General features: G+C 45.5%; 1 protein-coding gene across 1 annotated transcript; it reads left to right on the top strand.

The window, feature by feature from the left end:
• The first annotated feature begins 1339 nt into the window (after window positions 1–1339).
• Window positions 1340–3415, top strand: LOC123185170 (receptor-like serine/threonine-protein kinase SD1-7). The gene is made up of 6 exons (XM_044597149.1): window positions 1340–1409; window positions 1937–2174; window positions 2288–2438; window positions 2715–2777; window positions 2910–3176; window positions 3269–3415. The coding sequence occupies exons 1-6, from the start codon at window positions 1340–1342 to the stop codon at window positions 3413–3415; spliced, it is 936 nt and encodes a 311-aa protein (XP_044453084.1).
• Window positions 3416–16536: the final 13121 nt, after the last annotated feature.

The raw sequence follows: 16536 nt of genomic DNA, 5'->3' as shown, positions 1-16536 counted from the left end.
TTATCATTCCACACATGTATATGAGTTTTCCATTGAATCGCATATTCCAGGATCATAGCAGTTATAACATGAAATACAAACTCTTAACTATGAATAGGAAAATATAATAGTACAAGTATTATTGCCTCTGGGGCATATTTCCAACATCGACATACTAGTTGGGTAGCAATTTAGCATGAACTTTTTCTCTTGTACAACCAACGCAACCATATGAACCCCACCACAACTCGATCTATATAAATGCATTAGGGGAACCTCGAGGCAGGATCACACAATTATGAGCTTATACGCCCTTTGAGGTTCCAACTTATGTTTTGACTTTACACGACTTCCTCGTGACTATGGATCTATGTACTTGGTCTTATATCGCTACCCAAAGAAATCCTTCCTGATGGATCTTCATGTTGTGTGTTCTGGAGGCCAAGTGTACTTGGTGTCAACTTGATATTAGTGTAATCCATTTAAGATTTCTGACGTGGTTCACCTCAACCTGACATACATTTTGAAAAAACTTTTTCCAGATTAGAAGAGAATGAGCTTGAAATGTTTCTTTTTATTCCAACTTAGGAATAACGGTAGAATACTTTAAACCATGCATTTAGAAAAATACATTAGTTGATATTTCTATTTCCATGAAAAGTAATATACTACACACTTTTTGCGGGAATAAGATACTACACCTTACCAGTCAATAAGATAATTAATGAATTTGATTTCGTATTATGGAAGGATCAATGTTAGATATGAGGCCTAAAGAGGAAATCATACAATAGATCATTTACTAATATTGCCATACAAATTAGAAATGAAAATAAAAAACAACCAAACAAAGCTTAAATAAAGAAACAAGCAATATTTTACTCACCTTAAGTATAAAAGCACAAAATAGAAAAAATACAATCCAACCAGCATAATCTCAATGGCATAGTGAAAGTTCGACTTTCAACAAGTATATGAGAGTATTTAATCATTAATATATTCGACATGTATAGTATATTTGAATCTTCCTTATTTAAAAATAGCCCATGAGTTATTTTAAGTAGATTGCCATAGGGCTAACATTTTTTCATTAATGACGACCAAGATGTAACACCCTTTTAAACCCATAACTTTCTAGAAACATAGTACTTATAAGGATAGTTACCCATTATCAATGGACGACTAAAGTTAACTTACTTTCTAGAAAAATATCAACTTGTTACAAATAAAGAACCCGTGAAGGTGATTGTTGCCCTCATCAATAACACAAGGAATAGTACTTAACAAACACTAAAATCATAAACAAAAAATGACACAACCATGAATATGATATGAAATAATGTATCGTAATTATTTAACCATGTTCGTATTATTTGTCTTAGTACCAAAACAACATAATAACTACATTCTTGATTTCCTCAATGAGCAATGTAATTTTTAAAATGAAATATCAAGTAGTTTAGAACAAACAATAATATATAGTAAAACCGAGGGAGCGAGTTAATTGTCGGACTGACAAAACCGATTTAATTGCATCCCTAGTTAGTTATAGATAAATATCAAGCGTGTGTGGTAAGAAAATGAGTTGACAACATAAGCTTATGCCCTTTTATTCTTGAACCCATGGAACTATGCAGGGACAACTACCAAATGGACTTGAGATAGCGGTCAAAAGACTAGCTCAACATTCAGGGCAAGGACTAAATGAGTTTAAGACTGAGATTCATCTTATTGCGAAGCTTCAACACACCAACTTGGTGAGACTCTTGGGGTACTGCATTGAAGGAGAAGAGAAGATTCTGATATATGAATACATGTCCAATAAAAGCTTAGACTTCTTCATATTTGGCAAGTTATATCCATAATATTAATATCCATTTAAGTAGTTTCCATCTCACTCTACCTTTAGGTACTACTCCTTCTGAAAGGATTTTTTGTCATATATATATGTGTGTAGATACGACAAGAGGAGCATTGTTAAACTGGAACAGGAGGCGCCATATAATTGAAGGGGTGGCTCAAGGATTACTCTACCTCCACAAACACTCACGTTTGAGGGTAATACATAGGGACTTGAAAGCGAGCAACATTCTATTGGATGAAAATATGAATCCGAGGATATCAGATTTTGGCCTTGCCCGAATATTTGGATCGAATGAAAGCCATGCTAATACAAGCAGAGTTGTGGGAACACAGTAAGATCATAGAGATATCTCAAATTCAAAACTTAGTCGTAACAATTAATGAACATCATTGATTACTTTACCTAAGTAGACTTCGCTAACTCGAAGCCATTTTCTCCATCTAGTGGTTATATGGCTCCTGAGTATGCCTCGGAGGGACAATTCTCAATCAAGTCGGATGTATTCAGCTTTGGAGTGTTGCTATTGGAGATCATCTCTGGTAAAAGAAACAATGGATTCCACCAAACTGGGAACAGCGGCAATCTTCTTGGATATGTGAGTAACATGGTCGTCTCGTTTGATATATATACTTGTCATCATTCAGTGATGTAATTTTCTCTAAACTAGGACAATGCACGTGCGTTGCAACGGGGTATAAATATTCTAATACGATAGTTTATGATTTACCTTCTCATATTAATGTGATTGTGTAAATAATTTTTTATCAAATCATGTTGTGATTTACCTTATATTTTGTTGAGAAGTTTAGCAATTAAATTAAAGTGGAATTGATTCAGTAGGTAAGTAAATTAAGGTGAATGATTATCATAGGAGAAGGTTGGACAAAGGAGTGGTAGGAAAAAAAAGCGCAACACAAAACCTTACAGTCTTTATGTAAGTAGTAGAGATAATTAACAAACCGATTAAATAATTATATGTTTTTGTATCTCCGTCATATCAGCGTGCGAATATTGTTTCCACTCCGGCTAACACTCTAGAGTGTTACCGTCACCCGTACGTTTTCAGGTTTGGCTATTATGGACAAGAGAAAATTGGTGTGAGCTCATTGACCCTTGCTTAGATGTTAAGCATCCAAATATGGAGATTATGAGATTCATTAATGTCGGGTTAATGTGCGTACAAGACGACGCAGTCGACCGCCCTACAATCTCGGATGCTATCTCGTTGCTCATGAATGAGAGCACAAGCTTGCCTGACCCAAAGAAGCCTGCTTACTTTAGGAACAAAGGAGAAGATCCAAAGTTAGAGGAACAATACAGTGTAAACCAGATGGTAGATAGTTGAACTTGTATTACTTGTACTTTTAGCCCTTTGTATCCACTTATAATATATATTTTTGTGGCTTTATATCTACTTATATTTAGCACTATGGACGTTATAAAAACTCAAATCAGTTTGCAAAACATCCTGATGAGGTACACAATCATTTGAGTGATGATAAGCTGGATCTTTCTTCTAATTTGCTTGTCACGCTGATCCTGTGGTTAAGATATTGGTACAACTACTTCTAACACTGGTTTGAAGGTTGAGAAAATCAAATCGAATCTCCAAGTTCAGGTTCAAAGTTCAAAGACAACTCTTTTACCATGCCCCGTCTCACTTGCCTCTCACAGGGTAAGAGAAGAATTCAATCATAGCCATTCATTAGTGAAGGTAATTTTGGTTATATAAACATGGCAGCTTAGCATAACAAATAAGAAAATAGTTTTAACAGATTTGGTATTCCTTTTTAACTAAGACTTCATATATAATATTACAGGGGTGTGCTACGTGTTGGTGGGTTTATCTTTTTAAAAGATCAGCCGGGTTGAAAGACGTCGGCGGCCTGATCGAGCGGTCGAGCATCGCCCTCCATGATTGCAACAGAGTTCATGTTGTGGAATCTTTCCAATAGATGTTGTGTTGATGAAACCTTGCAATAAATGTCATGTTGAAGATTTTTTTTGCAATAAAGATCATATTGCAAATATGCGTAATTTTTGTAACACATGTTATGTTGCAGAAACGCCGTCGTGTCGCAGCAGCACTAGCACATTCGAGCAACCGATGCGGCCGAGCCCCGTTTGTTGAGGGGAATCGTTTCCCAGAGAAACATTCTCCGGTGGCTCGATCCCACCAGACCAAACAAACCACCAGCCTCCGAAGTAGGCCGGCCGCCGCGAGCCAGAGATTCCCTTTCCATGGTGTCGAAGCAGATGGAGGAGATCTAGCGGAAGCTGGCGGTGCTTGCTTAAGCGCGTGCCAGCGTCGTCCCTCCTCTTCACAGATGTTGGGTGCTACTGTCTCCTCGAGTGGCTCTTCTTCTCGCGCGTATACCAACCCCCACATTTCCATCCCACTCACCCTCCATCGTGTACTTCGTTACGGTTTCGAGGGTCATCGAGTTTCGAGATTGAGGGTTTCCAATTTGTTAGAGTGTCTATAGCGGGGCGCCCCAAACCCACCTCAAACTCCCGGGCGGACAGCTCAGTCACTGACCGGTCAAAAAAAGCAATCCAGACGGGTGCTTCAAACGGGTCTCAAATGCCCGGGCTGATCGGCACCCCTCATATCCATCCTAAATATGAGACGGATGTAGGGAGGCATGTGCGCGCTTGGGCGCATCCACCACGTTAGACATGACGGGCCTACCCCACCACAAATTGTAGCAAATCCACCAAACCCTTTCCCCTCCTCCCGCCCCCTTCAACCTTTGCCTCGTCCAAGCCCTCGCCGTCCGCCACCCTTGCTCTCCATACTCGCTGCCGGTCTTGATCCACCGTCCTAGATGACGTCCAGCCCGTCCCAGACCACCGTGACAGAGGCTGCGTCCGCATCGTCCATCGGCGTCCCGTCCTCGGCTTCGTCCTGCAAGCCGTAGAACGTCGCCTGGAGGGACCGGCGACGGAGGCAGCGAGAGCGATAATACTACACACACGGGGCTCCCACGACGGACTTTCACGGACCCTGCTGCTTGCTCTTCTCTAATTGGCCCCCCTGATTTTCACTGGGGGCCCCGCCTCACTTAATCAAATTTCAACCAATCACTATTAACCACCCCATAAACGCCCTGTGGTAACTCCGTGTGTCTAGCATCTCTCCAGCGAGAGAGGGAAGTGTTGGCGTCGCAGGGCCATTTCTCCCCCGGCCCCGCATGCCTCACGCAACTGCCATCTGTTGGAAATATGAGCAAATTACTACGAGATTTAATCCAAATAAACAAAAGATAAATCATGACTACAGTAGCAGAGATTGAACTAATCATGTGAACTAGCATAGTAGATGAGCAGATCACATCTAGGGCACATACTAGAAACATGAATTCTACCACGATCTCACACAGGAAGGATAGAATCACATACGGTGCAGTGGGAGCAGCACCGCCGGCGTTGACGTTGTCGCCCATGTCGTCGAGGATGAGGTTGCCGAGGTCAGGGAAGAAGTTGTCGTTCGTGAAGTCGTCGCTGCCAGCAGTCGCGCTAGTGCGCTCCCCAAAAACCTGATCGCCCCTCTACCGTACAGGATCACGAGAGGCGGGGTTCCGGAGGCCTGCTGTCCCTTCTCCCGATGCACGCCGAAAGGAGGGATGGAGAAGAATTTCTTGGAGGCGCAATGATCTGGAACAGCGGTGAGAAACCATATGAAGCGGTGGCGGCTAGGGTAGACGTCTGCCTGACTATATAGTGCGGGTCGGGTAGGTCGTGGGAGTAAACCCCACGTCCGAGTCGTCACGATCCAAAAGAATCGAAAACGGTTTAGTAATTAATGCGTCCATTAATTATTAATTAATGTTTCATTAATTTTTCCCGAGCAGCAAAAATATAGACAACGTGCATAGCCCTATCCTCGGCTCGGCTCAATCCCGCAACCCGTATCGTGCCGCGCCGCGTCGCGTCGTGGCAAGGTGTGGCGTGGTGAGGCGAGCGAGGAGGAGGAGCGCGCGTGTAGGTCTCCTATTCTCATGCTCATACAAGTGGTAGAAGAGCTCACCTTATAAAGATGTGCAACTCTCTCTCAACTTATGAGGTGGGACTAAACTTTAGCCTCACTCACTCTACTCACATGTGTGCATGAATGGGCCAAGAGAATTTCAGAATTTTAGTTGGGCTTTGGGCCAAAAGCCCACTAGCAAATTCCAACAATCCCTCACAAAGTCTCATTGGCACATCTCACCATTTGGTTCCAAAACATTGTTTATATACCGGTGCTTAGTGAAGATTGTGAAGTTGAACTTCCACTTAGAGATTTATGCTACACTAGATCACAACTTGAATAGTGGACTATGCCTTGAACTACAAGTTTTCTGCGAGATTAGTTTCACACAAATTCTTGACCGATAATGGGTTGCCGCAAGGCTTCCCCGCGGATGGAGCATATACGTCGTACTCCAGGGCCTTTTCATGAATTTATTAGAGAACACCCAATTCTCACATACTACGACGTTAACAGTCAAATTCATATAGGTGTATTCCTCAGAAGATGTTCTGCAGGACAACATCTTTGCTTACCCGAATAAGCCACTTGGAACACATTAAGATAAGTATCAACCTGCCATGCAGATCAGAAGAGTATTACATCTTCACAGAGTGGGATGGTTAATATAGGGATACTCTCCTCCCAGCTGACCAACAGCTTGTCTCCCACTTCTAGTTCACGGGATCTCCGATCACATAAGTGGGTTACCACTATGGACAACTCATGCGCTGGGTCTCAGACCCATCTCCATTGATGCATTATCTATCACATCACGTGATAGACCCTTCGTGAAGGGATCTGCCAAATTTTCGACGTTTGGATATAATCCAACGTAATAACTCCGGAGTTCCTCAATTTTCTGACAGATTTTAGTCTCCTCTTCACATGCCTTGAGGACTTCATATTGTCCTTAGAACTGTTTATCTTGATGATCACAGTTTGATTATCACAGTTCATCAGGATAGGGGGTATTGGTTTTTCAACCATAGGTAAGTCCATCAAGAGCTCACAAAGTCACTCTGCTTCAACAGTGGCAGTGTCTAATGCTGTGAGTTCTGCTTCCATAGTTGACCTCGTTAAGATGGTCTGCTTGCAAGACTTCCAGGAAACAGCGCCACCACCAAGTGTAAAAACATAACCACTTGTGGCCTTAATCTCAGCAGCATCAGATATCCAGTTTGAGTCACTATAACCCTCCAGTACCCTTGGATACCCGGTGTAGTGAATCCCATAGCTCGCGGTGCCTTTCAAATAGCGCATAACTCTCTCAAGTGCATGCCAATGATCATCTCCCGGTTTTGACACAAACCGACTCAGCTTTCTCACAGCAAACGAGATGTCAGGCCTCGTGGCACTCGCCAAATACATAAGCGAGCAATAATCTGAGAATACCTCAGTTGATCTCTAGCAATCCGTCGATTCTTTCGAAGCAACACACTAGCATCATATGGAGTTGGAGAAGGCGTGCAGTCGCTATACCCAAAATGACCCAAGACCTTTTCCACATAGTGAGACTGAAGCAGTGTGATCCCACCTGTCGGTGTCAAAACCGGCGGATCTCGGGTAGGGGGTCCCGAACTGTGCGTCTAGGCCGGATGGTAACAGGAGACAAGGGACACGATGTTTTTTACCCAGGTTCGGGCCCTCTCGATGGAGGTAATACCCTACTCCTGCTTGATTAATATTGATGATATGGGTAGTACAAGAGTAGATCTACCACGAGATCAAGGAGGCTAAACCCTAGAAGCTAGCCTATGGTATGATTGTTGTATGTTGTATATATATCGACTAGCCTGGCCTCGGTTTATATAATGCACCGGAGGCCTAGGATAACAAGAGTCCTAGCCGAATACGCTGGTGGGGAGAAGTCCTTGTCTTGATCGCCAAGTCTTGTGGAATCTTCCTTGTATGCGGTAGCCGTCCGAACTGGCCCATGAGTATACGGCCACGGGGGTCCTCGGCCCAATCTAATAGATCGGGAGACGACGTGGTGAGTACCCCCTAGTCCAGGACACCGTCAGTAGCCCCCTGAACCGGTCTTCAAGTTAGGGACGCTCCTCGATTCTTTCGAACTGTTCTTCATCTTCGGTTGCCGGTCTTGAAAACTGGTTCAATAAATCTTCTTTATCTTCGATCTTGAGGATTGCCGAAATGCATTCGACGAGTTTACACGTCGGGTATCCGAGGAGCCCCTTTAAGTTTATGGCCTTTATCAATGCCTTGTTTATTTTTATGCCACACCTTGGGTTTGAAGTTGTTCCCGGGAGGCAGGGTCCTCTTGCGTCCGAGCTCCAACGCCGGACTGCATTCGAGGTATCTTTTGCAGCCGAGCACCAATGCCGGACCGCTTCCCAGCTCTAGCGCCGGAATGTATCCGAGCTCCAACGCCGGACTATGTATCCGAGCTCCAACGCCGGACTGTATATCCGAGCTCCAACGCCGAAATATATCCGAGCTCCAACGCCGGACTGTGTCCAGGCTCCAATGCCGGACTATATCCGAGGTGTCATATCACCTTGGTTCAAAAAAGTTGAAGGAGTTTAGCCGAGCTTAATGCCGGAAATGCCCTCTATGGAGCCAGCCACTAGCGCCCGAGCTTTATGCCGGACTGCTTCCGAGGTGGTGCACCACCCCGACTATGGGCCGATTTTTTGTCAATATTTTTTATTGGTGCAATTTATTCTCTGCCGAGATATATAGCCAGTAGCCCTCAAGGTGTGTATCGGTCTAAAACCCGAGATGCACATGAAGGATGACATAAGACCGCTGATCCCAGTAGCCGCTGAGACTCGGGTTGATTTGCAAAATCGGCCTGAGGATCAAGTCCAAGCTTGGCAGAATACCTCGGGACACTAAAAGCGGCGTGCTCAGTCCTCGAGACTCGGGTTGGGTGCGGCCGACCAACCTGAGGATCAAAATCTCCTCGAAAACTATATTGCACATAAAATTTTCTGCATTGGACAAGCAATGCAGTAGCCCCCGAGACACTGGTCGGGTGGCAACACCAAATCAGGGGATCGATGTGCCCCTTTAATATTTGTAAATAATAAGCCCGAAGCCCAATAGCCCCCGAGCCTTAATGCGGGCACGGGTGGCCGAATTAAGGATCGATATCCATAGTAAAATCACAAATTATGTGTAATGACTCTATGTATCCAAGTACTTTACGTCATTAATGCTCGGATCTGCATTGTACAAAACTTTGTTGACCGACCATCGGCTTCCACCTCCTCAGCCAGTAGCCGAGAAGTGTTTGTCCTACTTTATAAATCCTTTATGAGGGCAAAGATTTACGACAAACAAGGCAATCTGGCCACATGGTTGTATAAACAAAGGTATGCAGAGAGATATGTTATATTACTGTTTAACAAAAGAAATGTCTTCCAAAGAAAATAGTCCCGCTATCGGTTCCTTTCTTTGGGCACTACAGGAATCATCTATTTTGCCGTCTGCCACGGCGGACGGCAAAGGCATGAATGGCGGACGGCAAAGGCCTTTGCCGTCAGCCACGGACGGCAAAAGGCTCCGGCAAAGTAGGCTACGGTAAACAGCTACTTTGCCGTCTGCTTCCTGGCGGCTGACGGCAAAGGCCCTTTGCCGTCTGCGGTGGACGGCAAAGAGAGCGGACAGCAATAATTGCGCTGTCAGTCCGTTAATTGGCTAACGGCAGGCCTTTGCCGTCCACCGCTGATGGTAAAATTTCTAGTGTCTTTGCCGTCCGCCGTATGATGTCATCTACACGTCACTACATGGCAGGTTCTTTGCCGTCTGCCACTGATGGCAAAGTGCAGGTTCTTTGCCGTCTACCACTGATGGCAAAGTCTTTTCCGTCTGCCACTGTAGGCAAACTGACCAAATGGGTCAGCTCCCAGGAAGCACAGCTGGATGCCACGTGTCTTCTTTGCCGTTCGCGACAGACGGCAAAGAGCCCGTTGCCGTCGGTGGCAGACGGCAAAGAGCCTGCATATTAGCTCTTTTATCTATTTTTTATTAAATCCAACAATTTTCATCACAAATATATATGACATATATAGATATATTTCAAAAGGCCATTACAGAGCAAACATATAAGATATCCAACACATAACTTCATCATCCAACCATATATATTACATGCATAGTTCCATCATACATAACAATTTCAACATAGAGGCATCCAACCATATATATTACAATAGTTTCATCCAACGATACATGCATAGTTCAACGATACAAAAGAAACAGAGAAAGGGATAAGGAGCACTCCATCTATGCAAGCTTTCGTCAAGTGAATGAAATCTGCAAAATGAAAAATAAGAAAGTTAGAACAAGAAGAGTAGAACAAGAAGAAGAGTAGAACAAGAAGAAGACTAGAACAAGAAGAGTAGAACAAGAAGAAGACTAGAACAAGAAGAGTATGTCATTTATGAGCTAACTTACGTGAAATGGATCATATATGAGCTAACTAAGTTGAAATGGGTCGTTTATGAGCTAGCTAAGGTGAAATGGATCATTTATGAGCTAACTTAGTTGAAATGGGTCGTTTATGAGCTAACTAAGGTCAAATGAATCGTTTTTGAGGTAACTAAGGTGAAATGGATCGTTTTTTAGCTAACTTAGATGAAATGGATCATTTATGAGCTAACTTAGTTGAAATGGATCGTTTTTGAGCTAACTTAGGTGAAATGGATCATTTATGAGCTAATTTAGTTGAAATGGATCTTTTTGAGCTAACTTAGGTGAAATGGATCATTTAAGAGCTAATTTAGGTGAAATGGATCGTTTTTTAGCTAACTTGGTGAAATGGATCGTTTATGAGCTAAATTAGTTGAAATGGATCGTTTATGAGATAACCTAGGTAAGATGGGTCATTTTGGAGTTAACCTAGGTGAAATGGGTCATTTTAAAGCTAACGTAGGTAAAATGGATCATTTAGGAGCTAATCTAGGTAAAATGGGTCATTTTTTAGCTAACTTGGATGAACTGGATCATTTATAAGCTAACCTAGGTAAAATGGGTCATTTTAGAGCTAACTTAGGTAAAATGGATCGTCTATGAGCTAACTAAGCTAATTATGCAATTTTTGACATAAGTAAGCTAAGTATAGATCGTTTTAGAGCTAACTTAGGTAAAATGGATGGTTTTGGAAGTCAGTAAGCTTATTAAGTCATTTTGGAGGAGAAGAAGCTAAGTCTAGGTCATTATGGTAAGCATTGGAGGAAATAAAGCTAAGTCTAGGTCTTTATGCATGTGTTAAGCAAAACACTAGATAAACTTACCAAGATCCAGGAGGTGTAGGAGCGGGGTGGCTCGTGTCGGTAGCTGGAGAAGGATCATGTGATGCTTGTCTGGAGTGACGCTGCACCAAAGATCATTTCCAATGTCTTGTTAGCATGATGACACTCAAATGTTAAGACTAGCAAGTAATGTCCATTCAAATAAAACTCACCGTGGTCCCAGGAGCAATCACTGGCATTGGCGGAGCGGTCTGACCTGTCTTCTCGCACACAGACTGCACATTTGGTTTTGACGACTCAGTCATACTAGTTAGTAATGAGACAAACACTACATGAATGTTTTGGCTAATCTGCAGAAGAAACTTACCACAAGGAGCTCGTACATGGCCCTTGCCTGCATGTCATTCCGTGCCCTCTCCTCCTCCATCATCTTTGTCGTCCTCTCCTCCAACTCCCGCTGCCTCTCCGCCGCCTCCGCCAGAAGTTTCTCCGTTCTATCTCTCTCACTCTGTATAGCAGCCTGCAACACCACTCACATGACCATTTGTAATCATTGATGGAAACGCACACAATGTAATGGAGAAAGATAACTAAGTACGTATCACTAACCTTGATGGCGAGTTGCACTGGCCGTTCACGAGGCCTTATCTCAGGAGCGGAGCTCGACTGGCGCGCCTTGATCTCCGGGAGAGTGCTAGGACAACGGATAAGTCCATCTCCAATGGCTATGGAGCCATGGGACCTCCCGCCACCAGATATCATCACCAGCTCTGGATCAATGGGACCCTGGCTCGGGTTAAATTCCTCCCCTTTCCTCGCCTTCCCCTCATCTCTATATCTCACGAGCTTGTTGTGGGAGGAGATGTTGGTGAAGTTGTTTGCATCATCGAGGTCAGACTGAGAGAAAGCCTTGACTTTCTTGAAAGAGGCAGTGTGGGCCATGGCATACAGGTCGTACACCTCTGGCACCTTATCCGCCTTATTGTAGTGTGCCTGAAAGAGAGAAACAATGAAAATTAGTAATTAAAGGGCTCAAGCTAGCATGATGAATGAATTGCATGAATCATGAAGCAAACCACATACCCAGTTGCGCCCGAACTGATATAAGTTGGAGATGCCTTGATGGTGTGGCACACCTTCCATTTGGGCACGTTTGTCCTTGGCCTCGTTGTGGAGGGCTAGCCATTGTTTTGAGCACCACTCATCGACCAACACCTCCCAACAATCCATCCGATCCGCACACCATCTCGGAGCGCCTAAGTTAGCAAATAGAAACTTGAGCGCTACGGCTAAGAATTACTAAATGAAGGAACTTAAGTAGAGAAGGCCTTAAGAATTACCTTCATGTACTGCTCCTTACTCAGGAACTTATCGCGGCACGTCGGCTTGGTCTTCTTGATACCACACAAGGCGTAGTAGTCTCGAACAGCCTGCACCCGAGCCTCGTGCCGTAAGTTCTGGAGTAGGCGCTTGCAGACGTTCTCAATAACATGTGCTGCGTCCTCCTCGTATCCCTCCTCACACCTGTAGAATGTCTGCAATCAAATGAGACAATATTGATTAGTACAATTAATAACTAGCTAGTTGAAGATTTTTAAATGTGTAAAGGAGAAATTACCCAGAACTTTCTGATCACCATGTCTGCCCTCGTGTCGCACACGACACCGTCGATAATCTCATCCGGCGGGGCCGGGGCAGCCACGTAGTGCTCCCAGCTCAATCCAAGCTCTGGAAGCCGACCCTCACCAGGCAACGTGACAAACCCTGGGAAGTTTTGCCGGCAAAGAACTCCAAGGACGGAGTTGGGCCGGCGGACACTATGATGGTGGTCCCAACCCGGTACCATGTTTTCACCGTATAATTTGCAGATTCCTCCATCTCCTCGTCTGAATCCCGAGCATCATCATAGCCTTGCACCATGTTTTCCATCCCGGTACCATGCTCGTCGGTGCGACGACGATCCACCTCAGCTCGGTCACGTTGGGCAGACTCACCATGAAATGTCCACACCGTATAATCGGGCGTAAAACCACTCTTCTGCAGGTGGTTGCCCATTTCAGCCTCTGTCTTCTTTTCCCAATTGCCGCACCGGAAACAGGGGCACCAGGTTTTCTTTTGGCCATTTGCAAATGCGGCTTGCACAAACCCCTTAGTTTTTGTGAACCATTCAGCGCTCCATTTGTTCTGACCAGTGTGACCAGTATACATCCAAGCACGGTCACTCATCTTGACTTTCAGAGCTACTGGACACACAACAATTATATATGTAATTCACCATCTATATATTCATCAGTTGATCTACTTTGTCAATTTTATTACGTCCATGCAACCTACACTCTAATAGGTAATGATAGGTCCTAATCCCACCCGTGTATGTGTAGATTGGGTTCATTTTCCCATGCTATGCTCCGGATCCGACGCAAAATTTCGGCAGCACCTCCCCGTTGTTCTCCTGATACACGTCTCTGCAATAAACAGAGAGGATGTGTACCCGGAGAACAACAGGGGAGGCACTGACGAAATATATGCGTTGGATCCGAAGCAAAGCATATGGGAAAACGAACCCAATCTACACATACTCGGGCTGTCCATGGATAGCGTTGGACAATTCGAAAGAATCAAGGTTATAAATATGCAAATGCATGCATATTTATAACTATGACGCTTTCGAACGGGAGACACATATTGGTTACGCATACTGATGATTCAAGACACATATACAGGTAGCTATCAAGTTTCATCAGAATAGATCAAATAATTAATGGGGGAGGAGGACTTGTCATTTGTGCTCACCCACGAACGAAGGGGCAGAGCTCATCAAATGCACGGCGAGGTCGTCGAACACCAAACCTCGCAGCGATGAAACAACTGCACATTTAAAACTACACGATCAACACAATTATATATGATGTTTTTCATAACAAAATCGAAAAATATATGACCTAACTAATAATTCACAAATATATGACCCCGTCGGCCTCTGGAAGGCCAAAGGACACCTTTTCGGGAGGTGTCGGTGGTCGGGGTGTCCTGTCGGTGTCGGGGTGCCGTGTCGGGGTCGGGGTGCTGTTTCGGGGTCGGGGGGTCGGGGTGTCGTGTCGATGTCGGGGTAGTGCCGTGTCGGTGTCGGGGTGTTGTTTCGGGGTCAGGGTGTGGTGTCGGGGTCAGGGTGTCGGGTCAGGCTCGGGGTCGGGGTGTCGGGTCAGGATCGGGGGGTCGGGGTGTCGGGGTCGGGGTCGGGGTGTCGGGTCAGGCTCGGGGGGTCGGCGTGTCGGGGTCGGGGTCGGGGTGTCGGTGTCGGGGTGTCGGGGTCGGGGTCGGGGTCGGGGTCGGGGTCTCGGGGTCGGGGTCTCGGGGTCAGGGTGTCGTGTCGGGGTGCCCGGTCGGGGTCTGGGTACCGTGTCGGGTCGGGTTTTTTTCCTTTTCTTCTTCTTCCTCTTCTTCCTTTTCTTCCTTTTTTTCCGTCTTCTTCTTCTTCTTCTTCTTCCTCCTTTCCTTTTTCCTCTTCTTCTTCTCCTCCTCTCCTATTTTTTCTTCTTCTTCTTCCTCTTCTTTTTTCTTCTTCTCCTCCTCTTCTTCTTCTTCTCCTCTCCTCTTTTTCTCTTCTTCTTCTTTCCTAAAACTAAACTAAACCTAAACTTAAAACTAAAAAAACAGAAAAAGGAAAAAACTAAATCTAAACCTAAAACTAAACTAAAACTAAACCTATAAACCCAAAACTAATCCTAAAACTAAAATTAAATCTAAACTAAACATAAACCTAAAACTAAAAAAACAGAAAAAAGGAAAAAAAAAGGAAGCAGAGACTCACCTGGGTGGAGGAGGGGGGCGGTGCGGCCTGGGGCGCCGGAGGAGCGGGGCGGGGCGGCGGAGGAGGGGGCAGGGCGGCCTGGGGCGACGGCACCGGGCCCGGCCGGGGCGGTGGGGCGCGGAGGTGCCGGGGCGCCGGGGCGTGGCGGCGTCCAGACGGCAGGGCGGCGGGGGCGACGGGGCGGGGGGGCGCCGGGGCGGCGGCGGGGTGGTGGGGCGACGGGGCGGGGGGCGCTGGGGCGGCGGCGGGGTGGTGCGACGGGGCGGTGGCGAGAGGTGGGAGAGAAAGAGAGAGAGAGAGGGGGGTGTGGGGCGCGGCCGTTAACGTTACGTGGGGCCCTCCCTCTTTGCCGTCCGCCACCCTTTGCCGTCCGCCTTCTTGCTCTTTGCCGTCCGCTATCCGACGGCAAAGAGGGGGGCCGTTAGGTTCTTTTTTGCAGCTCGTCAGTGGGGCCCCTCCCTCTTTGCCGTCCGCTAGCCGACGGCAAAGAACTGGCTGATGGCAAATTTGGTCTTTGTCATCAGCCAGTTCTTTGCCGTCTGCTTTTTGGAAGCTGATGGCAAAGAGCTTCTTTGCCGTCTGCTAGCGGACGGCAAAGAACTGGCAGATGGCAAAGTAGCTGATTCCAGTAGTGGGGTTGTCATGCTAAGCATGATCATCAAACCTCAGCTCCTATGTAAGAGCAAAATATCGAGGATTTAGTTTGGGAGGCTAGTTAATAGCCCCCGGTAGTGTTCGGCGACAGTCGAGGTCAAGCCATAAACACTTCGGCCATTGTTATGAGTGGCACATTATTTAACACAGTCATCGGATCGCTGACCGGTTTATGCTTATTGTGACAGTCAGTTTTCGGCTTTCTCCACTGAGGTGCTTAACCATGTGAGCTGGAAGCACAATCGCAGTGGTTCTCCCTTTGCACGCCTAGCTGAACAAAACGGAACATAGGAAGCAAGTGCAGGAGCCGGGCAACCCAACTATTGACCGAAGACACAATTCGAAACCGATGCGTATATAGCAATATCTGAGAATGTTTTTGCCGAATCCCTAAAGGTGTCCGGCGTTGCACTGCGAGACTGATGCTGGAAAAGCACAAATAGTTTAAAAGTGCCAAAAAGCTTGGAAAACCAACAAACGTCAGTAAAAACACGACGTCTGAACAATATCAAGTGTTTGGTGCCATTCCGAAAATTGGTCTTAGAAAAAAAAGAGTGCTTCTGTCGTGCTTTAACATTACACATCCGATCTCAAGACTTCAAGCGGGTCAGCCTATGGCCGCAGCCTCCTATCCCGAAGGCGGAATGCTTCTCGTTAGACCAGTTTAGCGAACTAAACTCGAGCGGTCGCTAGCGAGAAAATGGGTTATCTGGCTATTGACCACACACTCACGTCGAAAAAGGAGCGATAGAAAAAGACTTTGCAACGACCAAGAAGAAAACACATTTACTATAAAATAGCTCATAGAAATTTTAAGAGCCCCCAAGTGACTTGGGTAGAAGAATGATTGCATGTACCGAAGTACTTGTATCATATCTATGTTCAACCGAACTTTAAACGCATCTTAACCGACCGTCAGCTTCTCCCTCTTTGGTAAAGGACCGAAAAGTGTTATGTACTCCATCGGTCGAGAATATCGACGGTGTTTCCAATAACC

This window comes from Triticum aestivum, chromosome 2A (genome assembly GCF_018294505.1).
Source record: "Triticum aestivum cultivar Chinese Spring chromosome 2A, IWGSC CS RefSeq v2.1, whole genome shotgun sequence".
NCBI classification, from domain to species: domain Eukaryota; kingdom Viridiplantae; phylum Streptophyta; class Magnoliopsida; order Poales; family Poaceae; genus Triticum; species Triticum aestivum.
Note: the sequence above shows the minus strand (reverse complement) of the source record. Positions and strands in the feature narration are given on the sequence as shown.